At 29.0% G+C, this 18824-nt stretch overlaps 5 protein-coding genes across 5 annotated transcripts; all 5 read left to right on the top strand.

Moving 5' to 3' along the window:
* The first annotated feature begins 1079 nt into the window (after positions 1-1079).
* On the top strand, positions 1080-1930 carry LOC145761670 (COMM domain-containing protein 10-like). The gene has a single exon (XM_082574598.1). The coding sequence runs from the start codon at positions 1144-1146 to the stop codon at positions 1729-1731; it is 588 nt and encodes a 195-aa protein (XP_082430724.1). The 5' UTR covers positions 1080-1143; the 3' UTR covers positions 1732-1930.
* A 90-nt stretch (positions 1931-2020) lies between these two features.
* Positions 2021-4081, top strand: LOC145748341 (target of Myb1 membrane trafficking protein-like). The gene has a single exon (XM_082564955.1). The coding sequence runs from the start codon at positions 2048-2050 to the stop codon at positions 3509-3511; it is 1464 nt and encodes a 487-aa protein (XP_082421081.1). The 5' UTR covers positions 2021-2047; the 3' UTR covers positions 3512-4081.
* A 1115-nt stretch (positions 4082-5196) lies between these two features.
* Positions 5197-10941, top strand: LOC145763561 (SWI/SNF-related matrix-associated actin-dependent regulator of chromatin subfamily A member 5-like). The gene is made up of 22 exons (XM_082575030.1): positions 5197-5351; positions 5431-5484; positions 5603-5760; positions 5831-5963; positions 6073-6141; positions 6263-6442; positions 6547-6702; positions 6794-6925; positions 7020-7085; positions 7186-7295; positions 7436-7662; positions 7832-7981; positions 8126-8250; positions 8337-8469; positions 8615-8760; positions 8896-9027; positions 9185-9295; positions 9375-9488; positions 9602-9805; positions 9874-10032; positions 10125-10337; positions 10462-10941. The coding sequence occupies exons 1-22, from the start codon at positions 5292-5294 to the stop codon at positions 10687-10689; spliced, it is 3060 nt and encodes a 1019-aa protein (XP_082431156.1). The 5' UTR covers positions 5197-5291; the 3' UTR covers positions 10690-10941.
* Positions 10942-11141: 200 nt separating this feature from the next.
* LOC145747749 (recQ-mediated genome instability protein 1-like) lies at positions 11142-14195 on the top strand. Its single transcript, XM_082564913.1, has 11 exons — positions 11142-11277; positions 11356-11486; positions 11617-11746; positions 11944-12066; positions 12123-12266; positions 12363-12429; positions 12560-12897; positions 13006-13120; positions 13197-13603; positions 13669-13848; positions 14031-14195. Exons 1-11 carry the CDS (start codon positions 11167-11169, stop codon positions 14193-14195), a joined length of 1911 nt encoding a protein of 636 aa, XP_082421039.1. The 5' UTR covers positions 11142-11166.
* Positions 14196-16936: 2741 nt separating this feature from the next.
* LOC145763480 (dehydrodolichyl diphosphate synthase complex subunit NUS1-like) lies at positions 16937-18728 on the top strand. The gene is made up of 5 exons (XM_082574935.1): positions 16937-17509; positions 17595-17714; positions 17863-18018; positions 18096-18198; positions 18383-18728. The coding sequence occupies exons 1-5, from the start codon at positions 17164-17166 to the stop codon at positions 18471-18473; spliced, it is 816 nt and encodes a 271-aa protein (XP_082431061.1). The 5' UTR covers positions 16937-17163; the 3' UTR covers positions 18474-18728.
* Positions 18729-18824: the final 96 nt, after the last annotated feature.

Raw genomic sequence — 18824 nt, forward strand, 5'->3', positions numbered from 1 at the left:
TTGACTGGGTTTATTTAAAGTGGGGCAACAGGTCTGGAAATTTTTAATTATTAATGTCATTACCAATCCAAGTGACATATTGACCAAAACTTTAATTCAATATTCGGATATGTATCTTGGGAGATAGGCAATTAGCATATTACGTCAATAGTTACCACGATTCGCCCATGCCAATTACAACATTATAACACGCAGGAAATTTTTTTTCAAACGTAAGGTTAACTTTTAAACCTTTAATGGCCCATTCACAAATTTTTTTAATAACTTTTATATTAAAAAAATCACTTTTTTGTGTCGTTTACTTTTTTTTTAGGTTTATGTTTTTTTAATAATTTAAACTTGGTTTGTGACCAAATATTTTAATATATAAATTATTTTATTCTAAAAATTAAGGCAAATTAATAAGACTACATTTTAAGAATAAATAAATTCAATACCATTAGGTATGATTTTAGATTTAATAAACTTTCTTCACATATAAAGTTTACTTACTTTTGTAAAGACTTTGAAAATCGTACTAAGTAAATCAGAATCCCAAAACTTATCAATTTAATTGAGTTTAATTTCTTCATTATTTTATATTCGTTAATATAGAAAATACTAAATTAAATACACTACGTATACTATTAGCTAAAATGAATCAATAAAAATTAAATATAAAAAGAAATATTATACAAAATTATCTTAATATTAAAAGTCTATCGCTTTCGCTATACTAAATGACGTTTATTTCTAATTTAATTAAGAAATGTTACAACAAACTTGTCACTACTTTTCATTTTACTTTGTGAACCTAGTCTTTCTCTTTATTACGGAAGTATCTAACTGAGAAAAAGGGTAACGTTTAAGTAAAAAAAGAAAGAAATGTAGCAGTCCGTTACGCAAAACTTAAAAAAGAAAATACTTTATATAGCAACCATATACAAAAATTGTGTTATGTCAAAGAAAGTTTCACAAATAAACATATCTATTCGAAGTTACTTACCACCGCTACTAGCGGATCCAAACTTGAACCTTTTAGGTTACATGAGTATGCTAAAGAGCAACACCTTGAGTTTCTCTCTGTATGTTTATGAAGTCACGAGTTATTTGCATGTTTTATGTACGTAAAAGGTAAACCCAGAATACTTTCTTCTTATCACTATGACTAGTTCGCAGGATGTATTTAAGCAAACAGAACGATTTTGTAAGGCTGTTGAACTTATAAACGATATAGATTCTTCGAAATTATCGAAGTTAGTTTCAAGAATTTCGGAAAAACTTTTTTCACACGAAAAGGCGTTTACCCAAGAGGAGGAAATTAAACTTCAAAATGCATTTGACCTTTCTCCGGCTATTTTACATTTGGTACTGGAAACGATTCAGTTTATTATACAAACAGCAGCTTATCATGTCATGAAGGGTAAAAATTTGTACCAAAGTTTACTTGAGATTAAAATGAATGAAGGGCCTGCCGAAATTTTGGCAAAAGGGTGGAATGCCATTGAAAAAAGTACTATCAAAAATCTCAAAACTACATCTTTTGCTACAAATCAACTTACCGATGTTCAATGGCAATTTAATCTTCTTTTGGCCAAGGATAATAAGTCACATCTTAAAGAAACAAATGCTGTGTTTCACTTAAACTTGAGTGATAACCGAGATGTCCTGCTGGAATTTAACCATGAACAATTGCTGAAATTTTATGAACAGCTTGAAACAATACAAGGACAATTAGATTCACTAAGTTGAAAATACTGAACTTTTTTTATATTAATGTGCAATATTTTCAAGTGTTGATAACCTTAAATTGTTTTAATTGGTAATTTTTTTTATTGATTCGTCCCCCTTTAATCCTAGTATCAAATGACAGTCATGTTAGTGTGATTATTTAAATGTATTACATTAAATTATTATTTTTTTCCTTAAAATTCACATATTATACTTTACAATGATTAGCTTTAGTTGGTTATCTATTGTAGGTTGTGATTTAACATTTAAAATTACCATTATTTTAATTGTCATTTAATTTTTTAGAGACAATAGGAGTAAACTTAAAATATATAAAATGGATCGTGTGCAGTCAATGTTCGGTAACCCTTTCAACTCCTTAGCTGGAAGTGCTGTTGAAAGAGCAACTTCAGCTCAATTACACACTGAAGACTGGACAATGAACATAGAAGTTTGTGATGCCATTAATAGCTACCAAGATGGACCAAAGGATGCATTCAAGGCATTAAAGAAAAGATTAAGTGGTGGAAATAAGCACATTAACCAAGTTCTCCTATCTTTGTCTTTAATTGATTCCTGTGTAAAAAACTGTGGAATACAGTTTCATATGCTGGTCACAACAAAAGAATTTTGTAATGATGTTTTGCTTAAAACATTACAGCCAAAATACAACCCGCCAATTATTCTACAAAACAGGGTTCTGGGAATGATTCGACAATATGCAGAAACATTTGGCAATTCTCCAGCAACAGCAGGTGTAGGACATGTTTATGCAGATTTAAAAGAGAGGGGCTACGAGTTTCCAGATGTATCTCCACTAAAAGGTGAACTTGTTAAACCAAATGCTAAGGTGCACAAACAAAAAGAAAGACGATCAAAAGATACATCAAATCATCATCAAAGATCAAGAGAGGGACATTCATCTTCCGCTACACGAAGTCATGTTATTAACCCCACACCAGAACAAATTGCAAAGCTTCACAAAGACCTACAAATTGTCACAGGAAACATAAAAGTTTTCTCGGAAATGTTAACAGAATTAAATCCCTTAAATTGTGATCCTGCAGATTTGGAGCTCATGCAAGAGTTAAACCGAACATGTAGGGCAATGCAACAGAGGACTGTGGAACTTATTGGACAAATTGGGAACGAGGAAGTCACAGTCGATCTACTCCGAATAAATGATGACCTTAACAACATCTTTTTACGGTATGAAAGGTTTGAACGCTATCGTTCCAACAAAGAGTCTACTGTAGGTTCCACGTCTTCACATAACCCTCATCTGGCCGGGGGTAGTCATCCAGCTGAAAATCCCAGTTACAGGTCTCCGCCAGTTGCAAGTTTAACTGTAATGGATGAGCCCCCACCAAGTTATTCAGACACAGAACAACCCACACCAGAAGTTAACGACTTGATTGATTTCACAGCAGATAGTAGCCCAGCTGTTCCATCCTCTTCTTCTTCAAATCCAGCCATTCTTTCTAATGATCTTTCGGGTCTTAATTTGGGTTCTGGTCCCACAACAAGTTCCCACTCACCCCAACTTTCTATGAGTGAGCAACTTGATGCATTCACAGGTGACCCTGGAAATGAGATAAAAGAGCTTGGTGCATCTGAAAGGGAAATAGAACAATGGTTAAAAACTGACGGCGCAGCACTTGGATTTGATGAACCCACTAGTGCGACCCAGTCTTCAAATGACAATGTAACAGATGAGTTTAGTGCTTTTTTAAGTGAAAGAGCAGTTGCTACACCACAAGTTTCTTCTGGGCAAAATTTGCCGTATCCCTCAAATCATTGAAGTGGTTTTAAATACTAAAACCATTAGACTTTGTTTAAAGGGCCCATGTTATAAATTCCGTTAAAAAAATAAATTATATTAAAAAATAAATTGTCATACAACCTAATTTGTTTAAGTAACTGACATATATTATTATGACTTTTTCATGTTTTAATTCTAAAAAATTGTGTTTATTATTTTAAGTATTCATTTTTTGTTAGTGCTTCTATTTTAAATATTTTTTTAAGAAATGTGTTATGTTATTTCAGCTTTGTGGGCGATCCATGATAGTTCAATCATTTCTATTCAAAGTGTAAATGGCTTACAATGCAAAATAGATAGACTATTTTTGTATGTTGATAAAATAGTTGCAAAATAAATAATTTAACAAATTGCTTATATTCAAGTTAAAATTTTTGTTTTAATGTATATATAGAATTTTTGGTATGCACCTACTAATTTTTATAATTCTTTTTATCTTCATTATTTTATGTGCCCTCGACAAGTTAACTTTACACTAGTCTTTAAATAATCAAAATTTTAATGTTTATATTATAATGCGTTGTCCGTTTTACTTATAATTTTGAAATAAATTTCTTTTATATAATTTGTTTATGGTATTAAAATAACAGAACTCAATGATTAAACAAACTGCATTTTTATAACTATTTAAAAAAACATAAAATAGTTTTTCTAAAATTCATAAAATAGTTCTCTTAATTGATAAATATTTTTTTTTGATTAAAATTGTTTGGACCTTCTGTTTACATAAACACAGTACAATATGAACAATTACCTATGAAAACAAAAATATATTTCCAATATGAAATTATTTCAAAAACACTAAATTAGCGTATTAATTAAAAATGTTGTGTTTTTGAAATATTGTCTGGTTGTGACATTAGTCAAATGTTTATACTTTCAACATCAACTTTTAACCCACTGGGCATGACACAACCAATTTAATCTGCGAAAGCTAACTCCACAATGCAATACCACCAGCTACTAAGTGACAAGGTACAGGCAAAAGCCTCCTTGAAACTATACAAGTAACTGAAATTAACCAATGGGTAATTTATATTGCATAGTAGTAACAAAAAATTGCAGAAACACAAGAAGTTGTTCGGCTGTGATGTAAAACAACATAAAAGTCGAGTTGAACAACTTCAAACCAAGCTGACTCAACCAAAATAAGAACAGTTAGGGTTAGGGGAGAAAGCGAATCTGCAATTTGTGACAAGCTTTTGCAACTAATCAACTTTAAACATTCATTATTATTTGGATGTTAAGTTAAAAAGTGCTGCAAGAAAATTAAAATGTGAAGCCATTTATTGTAATTTAAATCAAAAGAGAACAGAACTTTTCACACAACCTACGCCAACATCAAAAAAAAAACTAAATGATTCATATAAAGGTCAGTCATTCAGTTAAAAAAGAAAAAGGTTACAAAATAAGGAAGCATAAAATAGAAGAATTGTGACAATATTTGATAATTTATGACATGTTTTATTATTTCATAAAATTAATTAAATTTCATGTATCAGATCACCTAATTTAATGTAGTTAACCCAAAAAATTAAATTTAATTCAGTGACCGCAAAACAATGCAAACCGGCAGAGACAAATCGCGACGCAATCGCAAATCGGTTATGACGTTCATCTTTATTTCGCGGTTTCTTTATTCATTTCAAGAAACCAGTTTTTTGTGGTTTTCAATTTTTAAAAATAACTTTTTATTAAAAACCAGGTCACCGAAGTTCTAAAATTTATATTCATTAGCACTTTTTAAAAATCAAGGAAGATGGAAGTATCAGAACCGCAAACGTCAAACACACATTCAGGATCTGAAAGTGAACCTGAGGTAAAATTTTTGATTTCTATATTCCATTATTAAATTTAAAAATTAATTAAACTTTTTAATTTGCTTTATATTGTTATAGGAAGAAGAAACTGTATCACCTAAAAAGACAGGTTCTGCTTATGGAGAAAGAGTTGTAAGTCTTGGATTTTGAAAAAACTATCAACCAATCATGTTAAAATATTTTTTAATGCATTTTTTAATAAGGTTTTTAATAGTAATGAAATTTTAAAATTTTAATTTTTTTGTTTTAGGAAGAAGATCATTCCAAACGTTTTGACTTTTTGTTGCGACAAACTGAGATTTTTGCTCATTTTATGAATCCCAATGTAAAGAGCAAATCACCATCCAGTCCTCTTAAGATGCGAGGAAGACCTCGTTTAACTTCTAAAGAGGATCCTAATGCAGCAGAGTATGTTTCTGTTAACTTTACATTTTGTTTATTAATATTAGTACTTTTTGTCATTTTTGATTTGTTTTAGCCACCGGCATCGGAGAACAGAAGAAGATGAGGACGAAGAGTTGATGTCAGATGCAAGAAAGTCTCATGGAGTAATTACAAGATTTGAAGTTTCGCCTCGTTATATTAAAAATGGAGAAATGAGGGATTATCAGGTTTATAAATTTTTTTTAGTGATATAAAAAATTTTTTGCATAAAAGGTAACATTGAGTTATTTCTGTTTTAAATGAATGTGTAAACGTTTTTTTTTTAAATAAATATAGGTTAGAGGTTTGAACTGGATGATTTCTTTGTATGAAAATGGAATTAGTGGAATTCTAGCAGATGAAATGGTAAAGCTTTATTTATTTAAAAAGATATTTAAAGTGTATCAATTTTATTAACTTAGGTTACCAATAAAAATGTTACGCCTATAAATATCCCTTATTTGAAATTTTTCAATTATTGTTTCAGGGTCTTGGAAAAACTTTACAAACCATCTCCTTGCTTGGTTATTTAAAACATTACCGCAACATACCAGGGCCCCACATGGTTATTGTACCAAAATCAACCATTTCTAACTGGTCCTTAGAGTTCGAAAGATGGTGTCCTTCGATTCGAACTGTTTCACTAATTGGATCTAAGGACAAAAGGGTAGGAACTTTTTATAAATTTGTTTTTTAAATAAAAAATTCAACATTTTTTTGTATTAAAAATTAAACAACTTTAATACATATATATATCTTTTTTTTTTTCAGGCGGAGATAATCAATGACATAATGATGCCTGGTGAATGGGATATTTGTATTACATCTTATGAGTGTGTTATTATTGAAAAGGCATGCCTTAAGAAATTTAATTGGAGATATGTTGTTATTGATGAGGCACATCGAATTAAGAATGAGAAATCAAAGGTAACCAAAATTAAAAATATGTTTAACTAAATTCGAAAAGGAAAAAGTTTAAAAATTTGAATTAAAACTTATTTATTTTTTGTAATTTTAGCTCTCTACGATAGTGCGCCAGTTTCGAAGTACCAACAGATTATTGTTAACAGGAACTCCATTACAAAACAACCTTCATGAGTTGTGGGCTCTACTTAATTTTTTACTTCCTGATGTATTTAATTCATCAGATGTAAGTATGAACAATATATCTTATATACAATATATTACCGCTCCATTATTTTGTAAGACATTTTAAATTTTTTATTAAATTAATTTTTTTACAGGATTTTGATTCTTGGTTTAATGCTAACAAATTGGGAGATGAAAAACTTGTATCACGTCTACACGCGGTAATTTGCCTTAAATTATTTGTTATTAACTAAAATGTTTATAAACTATACATATTAAAAATATTGATTTTATTGAACACTTCTCAAAATTTTTTGCAAGGTACTTCGCCCTTTCTTGTTGAGACGTTTAAAAAGTGACGTGGAAAAATCTCTACTTCCTAAAAAAGAAACAAAAATTTACACTGGACTTAGTAAAATGCAGAGAGAGTGGTGAGTCAACTTTTTTGCAAGACTGCTTAACAAAATCATTTTTTTAAAGATAAAAATAAGTAAAAAAATTAAAAGTTTAATTTGAAAACTTTCCTGTAAAACTACTAGTACCCCAATTTAAAATTTTTTGTGTATAAAAGGTACACAAAAATACTGGTCAAAGATATTGACATCATCAACGCAGCTGGCAAAACAAACAGAGTTCGCCTTCTTAACATTTTGATGCAACTTCGTAAATGTTGCAATCATCCCTACTTGTTTGACGGAGCAGAACCGGGACCCCCTTACACAACAAATGAACACTTGGTGGTAAACTCTGGGAAATTAAATTTGTTGGATAAATTGTTGCCAAAGCTACAAGCTCAAGGTAATCAAACATAAAGTTAATGTTTTTATTATGTTTATATTTTTATAGTTTTTAAATTAATTTATTTTTTTTATCAATTTTTGTTTAAAGTTTTTTATTTTGTTTTTCCACATGTAAAAAAGTATTGAATATTTTTTCTGATGTAAGTTTAACTTTTTTCGTTCTGTAGGTGACAGGGTTCTTATCTTCAGTCAAATGACCAGGATATTGGACATCTTAGAAGATTATTGTATGTGGAGGGGTTATAATTATTGTAGGTTGGATGGTCAAACTCCACACGAAGATCGACAACGACAAATCACTGAATACAACGCACCTGGTAAGTAATACATAAGTAGAAAAATTTAATTTTAAGTTTTTTTTTTTAAATTTTTTTTTTACAATATATAGATGTAAAACTTTTCAAACTTTTCATGATTTTGTATATATTGGTTTAATTCAAGATTTTTTTTTTGTTATTCAGGTAGTGAGAAGTTTATCTTTATGTTATCCACCAGAGCAGGGGGTCTTGGTATTAATCTAATGACAGCAAATGTTGTCATTCTCTATGATAGTGATTGGAATCCTCAAGCTGATATGCAAGCTATGGCAAGTTACTTTTTTAAATTTAAAACTGATTTAGTTTGGTTTAAGTCGATAGTAATGAAATCATAAAAAAATATTTAATTAAATAGGATCGAGCACATAGAATCGGGCAAAAGAAGCAAGTAAAAGTGTTCAGGTTGATTACACAAAACACAGTGGAGGAGAGAATTATCGAGAGAGCTGAAATGAAATTGCATCTGGATAACATTGTTATTCAACAAGGTCAACTTAATTTTAATTTAAAAGTTGGATAATAAAATTGATTTTAATTTTAGTAACTGTAGACTCTTTTTACCTATTTTTTTAACTATATCTTAAAACTAGTTATATACTTAAAATTTTATTTTCAACATTTTTTTATTTTTAGGTCGGCTTGTCGATCAGAGTCAAAAGTTGGGAAAAGATGATATGCTGAGTATGATTCGACACGGAGCAAACCACGTGTTTGCATCCAAGGAAAGCGAGATCACTGATGAAGATATTGATGCAATTATTGCTCAAGGAGAAGCGAGGGTAAAATTTCAATTTTTTAGTTTAAGAGTTACATACATTTTAATAATTGTATAAAAAAAAAATTTTAATTTTAATTATTTAATCTTTATCATTTTTTTTTCTTTTTATATATTTAAAAATTTATATTTTTCATAGACAAAGGAAACGCAAGATAGGTTGACGAAACTGGGTGAAGGAGCTTTAAAGAAGTTTACTCTAGATGAAGCAGAAGGTCCATACTCTGTTTACAAGTTTGAAGGTCAAGATTGGAAAGAAAAACATTCAGAGGTAAACAGATTAAATTTAAAAGTGTTTTTAGAAAGGATAAAATTATGTATATGTAAAACTAAATTCTATTTTTTTTTTTTTTTAAATTTATTTAAAATTGTTTTAGAACATTTATCTTATAAATTTAATTTATCTTTTTTTTTTGTTATTCAATCAGAGTGGATTGCTCCCCTGGATAGAACCACCGAAAAGAGAAAGAAAAGCAAATTACGCAGTTGATCAATATTTCAGGGAAGCCCTGAGGACTTCTGAGCCCAAAACACCAAAGGTACTAATTTATAAAGGAACCCTAAAAAATAAATCAATTTTTAATTATTTAAAATTTAACAATTTTGTGTGTATATCAGGCACCAAGACCACCCAAACAACCAAGTGTTCAAGATTTTCAATTCTTTCCACCGAGACTTTTTGAACTTCTTGAGAAAGAAATTTTCTACTTCCGAAAAACAATGGGCTATAAAGTAAAAATCTAAGTTTTTGTTTTTTAAGCTATATGTATTTGCATATTTAAAGCCAATAAATATTGGTTATTAAATTCTTTTTCTAGTTTATTTTTTTTCTTTTAAATCTAAAGGTTCCAAAAGATAATGACTCGGAGGCACAATTATCGCAACAAAGACTGATCGACGAAGCAGAACAATTAAATGAGGAGGAACTCGGAGAAAAGGAACAACTCCTTCAACAGGGATTTAACTCCTGGAACAAACGGGACTTTAATCAGTTTATTAAAGCAAACGAGAAATTTGGAAGAGACGACATAGAAAGTATTTCTAAAGAGGTAAATTGAAAAAAAATTATTTTTTGTAATTTTTTCAAAATTCTACATTTTTTTCTTTTATTAATAAGGTTGAAGGTAAGACACCTGCAGAAGTGATCGAATACTCTGCAGTGTTCTGGGAAAGATGTAATGAACTTCAAGATATTGAGAGAATAATGGCTCAAATTGAAAGAGGAGAAGCAAGAATTCAAAGAAAAATCAGTATCAAGAAAGCCCTTGACCTTAAGGTAATTGATTGTATAAGAATTAATATAATAAACTAACTCACCAAAATTGTTTTTTAATTTTTTTTAACTTAATTTTTGTTTATATTTTCAAGATTGCCCGATACCGAGCTCCTTTCCACCAACTTCGCATCCAATATGGAACTAACAAGGGAAAGAATTATACTGAAGAGGAAGATCGATTCCTTATCTGCATGCTCCACAAACTTGGATTGGAGAGGGAAGCTGCATATGATGAGCTAAGAGCAGCTGTTCGTCAATCTCCGCAGTTCAGATTCGACTGGTTTATTAAATCCAGAACATCAATGGTAATTTACTTTCTATTATTATTGTTTACTAAGTCTGGCGCAAACACACATTTTATATTTACTTTTTTTGCTCGATTTTGTAAGCATTTTTTTGTTATCATTTGACCAAATTATCGTTTTACAGGAATTACAAAGGCGCTGTAACACTCTCATCACTTTAATTGAGCGTGAGAACCAGGAAGTTGAAGAGCGCGAGAAGCACCACGGAGCAGGAAGTAAAAAACGAGGGGGCAAGGTCCAAGCTGCTATGACCCCACCTCCACAAGCAGCCAATCAGAAGAGAAAGGCTTTGGAAGAAACAGTAATTAACGGAAGCGCGGATTCAAAAGGCAAAAAGAAGAAAACTAATTGATGTTCCATATATTCTTGATTTTATAATAAACTGCTTTAAAAATTCTAGAAAAATTAAATAAGTCTTCATAGCAAATAAAAGAAATTTATTCTTATTAACTTTTATCAAAGTAAATGAATAATATTATACTGCCACTTGTTTTTTTAAGAAACTAAAACAGTAAAATTTGTTGATAGTTGTATTTTGACTATCGTAATCAATTCAATATTTTTCGTGCTTGTACATTTACCTTTTATAAATAAACTAGTAATGTCGCAATTATTTGTTTGTAACAGTTATTTCAAAAATTTTTTTTTAGGAAAGTTGGTATATAAAAGTACTTTGCTTACGTAAAGCTATTGAGTGTGTAAGTTAAAAACACGAAGTCACCTTTTTTATGACAACCCTGACTTTCGGGAAAGTCCCGTAATGGCGGTAATTTTTATATTTTATAACAAAACGAAGTGATTTGCACTAACACACAATCTAAGAAATAAAATGAGTACTTCAATGTCTATGTCGATATTACAATGGTTGAAATCTCAATATATTGTCGTACCAATGGACTGGTTAGATGCCTGTGTGCAATGGATAACCGAAGAGAACGAAGTAAGTAAAATAATACTTGTATAAATAGAATTGCATTAGCAGCGGCTTTAGTAATTGTAATTTACCATAATTTTTTAGGGTCGTAGACTTGATAAATCTTTTCTTCAAAAACAAGTTTATGAACAGTGGTTGACTGCAGATTTAAGTGAGTTAAATACTCCTGTTTTACCACAACAAATTATGGAAACTAAGTTTACTTTAAAAGGAACGTAAGTATAACGTTGTTACTAAAGCATTTGACTTAGGTACAAAGAATGTTTATCTATTTTAACTGTAACTATATTAATTACTAGGAGGATTGCCTTGTATTAAATAGTTTATGTTTATGTAAATTTTTAGATTTTGTCTGCAAATAAATTCCATATTAGACATTTCTCAACCCTGTTATGCTCAGTTAAATAAGATTCAAAATGTCAATGACACGAACACAATGGTATCGGCTGAAACACAAGCTACCCAACATTTACCTGTAAGTTGTGCAATATCTTTTAATCATAAATTTATTGTTTTTGTTTAATTGATTTAACAAAATATATATATATGTTCTGATTTGCATTTTTAATCTTTTTATATCTTTTTATTAAAAAATTAAATAAGGGTCAAAATTAAAAGTTTATATCTCTTTTGTGTAATGGCCAATGTTTTACGAATTAAATAAATGTTCAGGCCTGGAAAGAAAGTGCAAACAGAATGTTGATGATGAAATTAACTGATGGAGTCAATGAAATAAATGGGATGGAATATCAAAAAATCCCATGCTTTTCTGATACAATTACTCCTGGAACAAAGGTATACAAATTAACTCTGTGTTATGGAAAATAAGCTAACAATTCAAATATTCAAAGGTTCGAATAAAAGGTCCAATAATGTGTAGAAGAGGAACATTGATGCTTCTTCCCTGCAACATCCAGATGTTAGGAGGAGAAGTGGAAGATTTGGTGGAAGTTAATCGCAAGGAAGCTGTTCTTTGCCGGGCATTGAATCGACCTGTAAGCAAATGAAATTTTAACTTTAAAAACTAATTAAATATTTTGGAACATTATTTTTACAACGTTTTCCTCTTGTTTTAATATTAATGCCTTAAGGTTCCTGCTCCAAATAGTAACTTCTCCTTAAACATACACCAACATCCCACTACCAATAATCAAAATGGTAATTTGTTATATGCAAATTTATACCTAACACTTAGTTTTAAGAATCTTTTTTCATACATAACTACTGGTAACATTAACATCTAATGACAAAGTAGATTATTAATCTTCTCTTTTTAAATTTTTTGAAGATTTTGAATTACCTGATGACCTGATTTCACAATTAACAGAAGATGATTTTAATATCACTGACTCAGGCTATCAAACCATGAGTCACAACCCTTCCACAACCAGTAACAACATTTCCTCAAATAGTTACAACTCCCATATCAGCAGCAGCAACCTTGCTGTAAGCAATAATAGTAACAATCCTTACCAAAACACAAATATTTCCCGGAATACCCCTTCAAGTAACATCCCCTCCTCTGGAAAAAACAATGATGTTGTTGTGATTAAAGATAGTAATGAAATGGAGGAATTGGTGGATTTAGATGATTTTGAAATGATGTTGGAGATCGAAAAATTAGAAGTAAAATTTATTTTTTACATTCTTTTGATTTCAACTATATTTTAAGATGGTATATTCTTGTGTTTCACTGGCTTACAATAATTTTATATTGAGGGTTTTTATATTTAGCAAACTAAAACGGGTCAAAGATGTCATAGTCCTGTTATTCCTGGATCAAAAGTCCCTCCAAAATCCAATAATCAAGTTTCTACTAGTTGCTCAACATCAGCACAAGTTCTGTCAGGTAAATAAAAAATCAGTATAAAAGTGATATTTAAAATACTTATATACAACATAAATATTTAAATATCTTTTTTTAGTGTCAAGGCAAAGTAGTAACCCAAAAAACAATTTACATACCAAACAAATTTCAATCAAAGATGCATTTGAACAGAAATTTAAAACTGCACCAACTGTTACACACCCGATAAAATCAACAACAAAAACAGCAACAGTAAGACCTATTTCTGCCGTCTTGTCAAAACAAATGTTAAATTCTTCAAGTAAAGATGATTATGATTCGGACAATGAGTGCCCATCAATATTTTCACGGCTTAAAAGGGGTGAAAAGTCTAGTTTAACTAACCCAAGCCCAATGACTAGTTGTGATGATCCTGATAACATTAATACAATACCCACATCAGTGGATATATCACCAACATGTAATTTGTCACAGGAGTCATTCAAATACTTATGCCAAGCAAAAAAGAAACTGCAAAATGGAGAGGTAAAAAATACTTACATAATTTTTTTTGGAGATAATTAAATTTTTAGTACTTTTAAAATATTTAGACAAGTTTTATTATCACTGTGGAGGCATTTATCTTAACATTACTTTCCAAACTTCAAATCGAAGAAAGCATTTTAAAAGGTTGGTTACTAAAAGCAAGAATTTGTGATGGAACGGATAATTTAGATGTTCAATTCAATGACCAAGTTTTAACACAGCTTATTGGATTTACAGCCCTTAAAGTAAGTAAGATTTCAAATTAACTACTCTTTTTTTTGAGTGTAATTTTATTTTATTTTTACACATTTGAACTATTTTTCATTCTTTTATTGTGTATACATGTTATATAAATAGGAAAAAATTGTTTATGATTTTGTAGGTAACAAGGAATATTTTAGTAAATCTAGTTTGTTTTTTATTTAAGGCAAATAAGATTAGAAAAGAAAGAAATCCCAGTGAGTTGTTGCAGTTAAAACTAGGAATGGAAAATTGTAGAAACAAAATTATCGAAATGTGCAAATTAATGAACATTCGATTTTCTGTAACCAGTATCCCTGTTATTACAAAAATATTGGATGGTGAAACATAACTTACAAAAAAATTTCTTTGCAACAAATAATATATATATTAAACTTTATTTTAAACAAAATGGTTAACAATTTTGCTTGTTTAATAAAACAAAATTTTTATTAGTTGTTTAGTTTATTTTTTGCTACTGTAATTTAAATATGGTCAACATTGTATATGAAGGTTTCACTTGGGAGTGTGTCTACGTTTAAGTCGTGAAGTCAAGTTTTCCACATCAAAAATAAATAAATACAACAAATAAATGGAGGATACTTTATTAATTTTAAACATTTTTAGTTTTTTTAATTTTTGTTAATAATGACGTTGTAAAAACAAGTACTTCGCTTTTGTCACGTGATTCCGTGACGTCATCTTAAAGCTATTATTGGTGCCTATGACGTCACAAATTAGCCCAACCACGCATCTGAGAGCTGTAAAAACGTCATTGGAACGTCATTTTTTAGTTTATTTTTTCACTTCCATGAATTTTTTCTCACGGCTCTTTCGCCTTTAAGTAAGGCGCTATAAACAGTATAAACTTCTTCTGGGCCAATACTTAATCAGCAGCATAACTATTGGGAATTTATAATCCATAATATACCAAAAGTCAATATCGTATAAAAAATGCAACATTCTTTTACCTAAACCTTTTATTAAACAAAGCATTTAAGTATAATTAACGAAATAAATTAACTTTTTAGTTTAAGTGGTATGTAACCAAACAAAATTTATGTTTTTACTGAATTTAAGTGTTTATAAATACAAAAAAACCTTATTAACAATTATTTTGTAATTTAATAAACATTATTTTTTGTTTGTTTTTTAGAAACAACTACGATAGTCTGTTGTACAGTCGGCATTTTAAGAGTCATAATATAGTTGCAACTTTTAACTAATTTTGCATGTGATAATTTACACTTCTACCACCACATATGGCAGTTTTTATTTATTTTGAGGTCTTCTAAAATAGACATGCATAAATATCATGATCACTAAGCTCAATCATATATATAGAAAATCTACTTACGATTTATTAATAATTTCAAATTATTGTTAATATATGTTTTAATTTTCTTGTTTCTTAGTTTGTCAAAAGCCAGTTATGTATAGCTGGTAATGTTACGATAAAATGAAAAAATAATTTACTTGTCATTTTTGTAAAAATTAAATTGAAAAAAAATTTTAATAAGCTGAATACTCAAAGATGTTTTATTTGTATGATTTTTTACTTCTGGGGGTCTGCGTATGTAAAATTCTACTTAAAAGGATCACCATTTAATTAATTGTCATTCAGTTTTAATGCATCACTAAAAGTGCCATAAAAATAAATTTCCAATTAACAATATGTTAGTAGACAAAATCATTAAAACATAACAGTATAAAACAGCATTGGTATATTATTTATTAAAAATTTAGCCAATAAAACTTTTTATTACTACCAAAACAAAAGCTACATTAAAACTTAACTAAATTAATAAAAATGTTGTGAATTGAAATATTCAGAACCATAATAATAAACCAAAAACAATTGCTAAAAATGTTTTAATTAAACAAGTTGAAGTTAAACATTTTTAAAAATTTAAATGTAAGGATTAAAAAACGTACAATCAAATAGTATGATACATTTTCAATATTCAACTTAAAATATGGGAACAAATAATAAAGATTTTAAAGGGCCAAAAGATTTGACAAATATAACCTCTGGTTTTCAAATCCTGAATTAAGAAATCAAATATTTTTATAGAAAAGTTACAAAATTGTGAGATGTTGTTTTTATGCATTCAAATGTTGTTAGTAAGAACAAATATGAAAAACAGCAGCCTGTTTTTATTTACACAAAATCGTTTATATATTTACTTCATACAGCTACAACATTTAATAAAGTTGTACAACAGATAAATGCATTTAGGCAAAATGAATTTAAAATATTATTTACACACAAAATTTAATGTCTAAATTTTCAAATTTTAGGGATAGTTTAAAAAAACAAGGAGACATGCTTATGCACATCTAAAATCATTTGGTGTCTAATGGTCCTGTGGTCAGGTAGTGACGAATCTATTGAACTCAGCCCCTTGATCTTTGGTTACTTTGTATGTGTTGGAAGTCCCTGTTAAATTATTTAAGGCCGTAGTGTTGGACATTGCATTCTAGAGATGGGTTCTAACATTGTTGCCTGGACATCAGTGCCAGCTAGTACACAGGAGTTTCATGTGTTCCTTGAAATTGAAGTGTTTATGCTACTTGACTGCTTAGACAAGCTGTGCTAGGTTTTACTCTGAAATAAACAACATTGTTATATATTTCACTTGGGAAACTAGGTCGGGATTACTAATGTTATTTTACGTTCAAGTCGTGAAGTTAAGTTTCCCATATCAAAAATAAATAAATGCAACAAAAAAATGGGGGATACTTTATTTGAAATGAGTTAAATTATGTCACATGGTCATAATGGTACCCTGTTTAAGTAAGATATAAATATTTTCCAAGTTGTTACTTTTTTAAATATTTCTATTTATAATGTTTTTTATTAAAATTAGAGTAAATGTTTACGTTTATACGGTATTTCGGTTGCTAATTAATTATTAAATCGATTTTTAAGTACGTGAGAATGTTTCTTGTTGGGGATAAAACGGGGGAATCACCTTTACGTAACCGGAAATAGAGTAGAATAGCAAGTTATTGCGTTTCAGAAACCACGTCATTTTGAACAATATTACATTTTCAGACAAAAAATAGAAGTGGGGACCGTAATGACATTTTTTTTGTTAAATAGTTTTTAAAAAAGTATCCTGTTAGTTTTTAAATATCAAATATACCTTCTGATAATGAAAGCATTGCACTTACTGCATTAACAGCTTAGCGACAATTATTCAATTATTTTTTTGTATAATTTGACACTGTTTTTTTAATTGCACTAACCTTTTTTTAGTTTACCAGATTACTTGCGCTTTTGTAGCCTAGCACCTGAGAAAAATAGTTTTTTTAACATGGATGCAAACCACATTGATTTGAGTTCACATTTGTTAAACAAATGGCAAAATCTCTTACACTCACATGCTAGAAGATTGGCCTACTACTTTGTCCACATTACATTCTTCTTTGCTCGAAGAATGTATATTTTCTTATCCTACTTATCTTCTGTTAAATTGGAATTACCTAACAGCAAAATTTTAACAGCAAAATCTGTTATCAACGACGGCAAAAATTTGAAAAAAATACCGAAACATTTAGCTTTAATTTTTGGAGATAACACTGATAGTAGTTTTATTGTTAATGCTCTTGTTTGGGCATTTTTAATTGAAGTTCCTTGCATTACAATTTACAATAAATCAGGTAGGTTTTAATTTTTTAAACTATTTTACTTGCACATTATTTTAAGTAAAATATACTTTAAAGATATATATAAATTGATTTGTAGGCTCGCTGGAGAATAAAAAAAGTATTATTGAGTCGAAATATAAAGAAAAATGTAAATTATTTAGTCTTGATGCGAAACCTATTTTGTTGAACACAGCTTTTCATAAAGGGTCATTTAATGGTAAGTAAACTTTTAATGATATGTGTATGTTTTTAGTTTAATTTGAAGCTGAATGCTTATTTTAAATAATATATTTCCATATTAAATTATGTTATTTTAGTTTGTGTATTATTTTCCAATTTTATTTAAAACTAATTTTTATTAACAGAAAATGAAAAATCGAGATATATTGTTGTAGTAACATCGTTTAAGTCAATGCAAAATCAGTTTCTTGAAGTTGCCAAGCACTTGTGTACAGAAATGGCTAAAGAAAATCATAAAATAAATGATTTAGACAAAAAATTGGTAGATCGCTCATTAAGAGGTAAATAATACGACTTACCAAAGGGTATTATAAAAAATATAATACTTGTTCAACAAACATTAATTTTTTTTTTTTAGAACATTGTCCATGTTTGGTGGACCCAGATTTAGCAATTTGTTTTAATGATTATTACACATTTGCTGGTTATCAGCCCTGGTCAACAAGATTAACTGAAATTTTGTAAGCTTTGTTATTTTGTTTAGTTTATATAAAGTTTTATTAACCAATTGTTAAATATAATAAAATTTTAAGCTATCACTGGCATTTTGTTGAGATAAATATTACACTAAGTTTTGGCTAAAAAATTATAAAAAGAAGAGTTCTTTGGTATTGATTTAAACTTTACCACATTTCTTAATTCTAGACATTTAAAATCAACCACTAATCTTTCCTACCCTAAATTCCTCGAAGCATTACAGAAATTCGCCCGCTGCCAGCAGAGATTAGGAGCATAACCTTTCTTTTTATTATTTCATTCCAAATATATTTCAAATATTTAGTAAGATACTAGGAAATTTTTAAATTGCGAAAAGGCCTACTGTATTTCAATTTTAAATTTTATTTATCTAAAAAAGCAATCACTATTAGAGAAGTACTTTTTATTGGTTGACTTGCCTATATGTTCAACCATAAATGTTTTGTATGTTTATGAATAATTGTTGTTTATCATGTTTAAGTGAGATTTCGTCATTTTAATAAAAAAATCCTAAATTAAAAAAAAACAAGATGTAAAATTATGTTAAGTGTAAACCATAAATTGTTTTTTTTGCGAGTTTTAATATATTTTGTTGTAATGAAATAGTTGA

Source organism: Corella eumyota, chromosome 1 (assembly GCF_963082875.1).
Source record: "Corella eumyota chromosome 1, kaCorEumy4.1, whole genome shotgun sequence".
Taxonomy (NCBI): Eukaryota; Metazoa; Chordata; class Ascidiacea; order Phlebobranchia; family Corellidae; genus Corella; species Corella eumyota.

Coding starts and splice junctions, on each gene's coding strand:
- LOC145761670 (XM_082574598.1), top strand. CDS start 1,144: ATGACTAGTTCGCAGGATGTATTTAAGCAAACAGAACGATTTTGTAAG.
- LOC145748341 (XM_082564955.1), top strand. CDS start 2,048: ATGGATCGTGTGCAGTCAATGTTCGGTAACCCTTTCAACTCCTTAGCT.
- LOC145763561 (XM_082575030.1), top strand. CDS start 5,292: ATGGAAGTATCAGAACCGCAAACGTCAAACACACATTCAGGATCTGAA. Junction 7,086..7,185: donor TTGTATCACGTCTACACGCG/GTAATTTGCCTT, acceptor ATTTTTTGCAAG/GTACTTCGCCCTTTCTTGTT. Junction 10,338..10,461: donor TTAAATCCAGAACATCAATG/GTAATTTACTTT, acceptor ATCGTTTTACAG/GAATTACAAAGGCGCTGTAA.
- LOC145747749 (XM_082564913.1), top strand. CDS start 11,167: ATGAGTACTTCAATGTCTATGTCGATATTACAATGGTTGAAATCTCAA. Junction 11,278..11,355: donor GGATAACCGAAGAGAACGAA/GTAAGTAAAATA, acceptor ATAATTTTTTAG/GGTCGTAGACTTGATAAATC. Junction 11,487..11,616: donor AAGTTTACTTTAAAAGGAAC/GTAAGTATAACG, acceptor GTAAATTTTTAG/ATTTTGTCTGCAAATAAATT.
- LOC145763480 (XM_082574935.1), top strand. CDS start 17,164: ATGGATGCAAACCACATTGATTTGAGTTCACATTTGTTAAACAAATGG. Junction 18,019..18,095: donor GGTAGATCGCTCATTAAGAG/GTAAATAATACG, acceptor TTTTTTTTTTAG/AACATTGTCCATGTTTGGTG. Junction 18,199..18,382: donor ACAAGATTAACTGAAATTTT/GTAAGCTTTGTT, acceptor TCTTAATTCTAG/ACATTTAAAATCAACCACTA.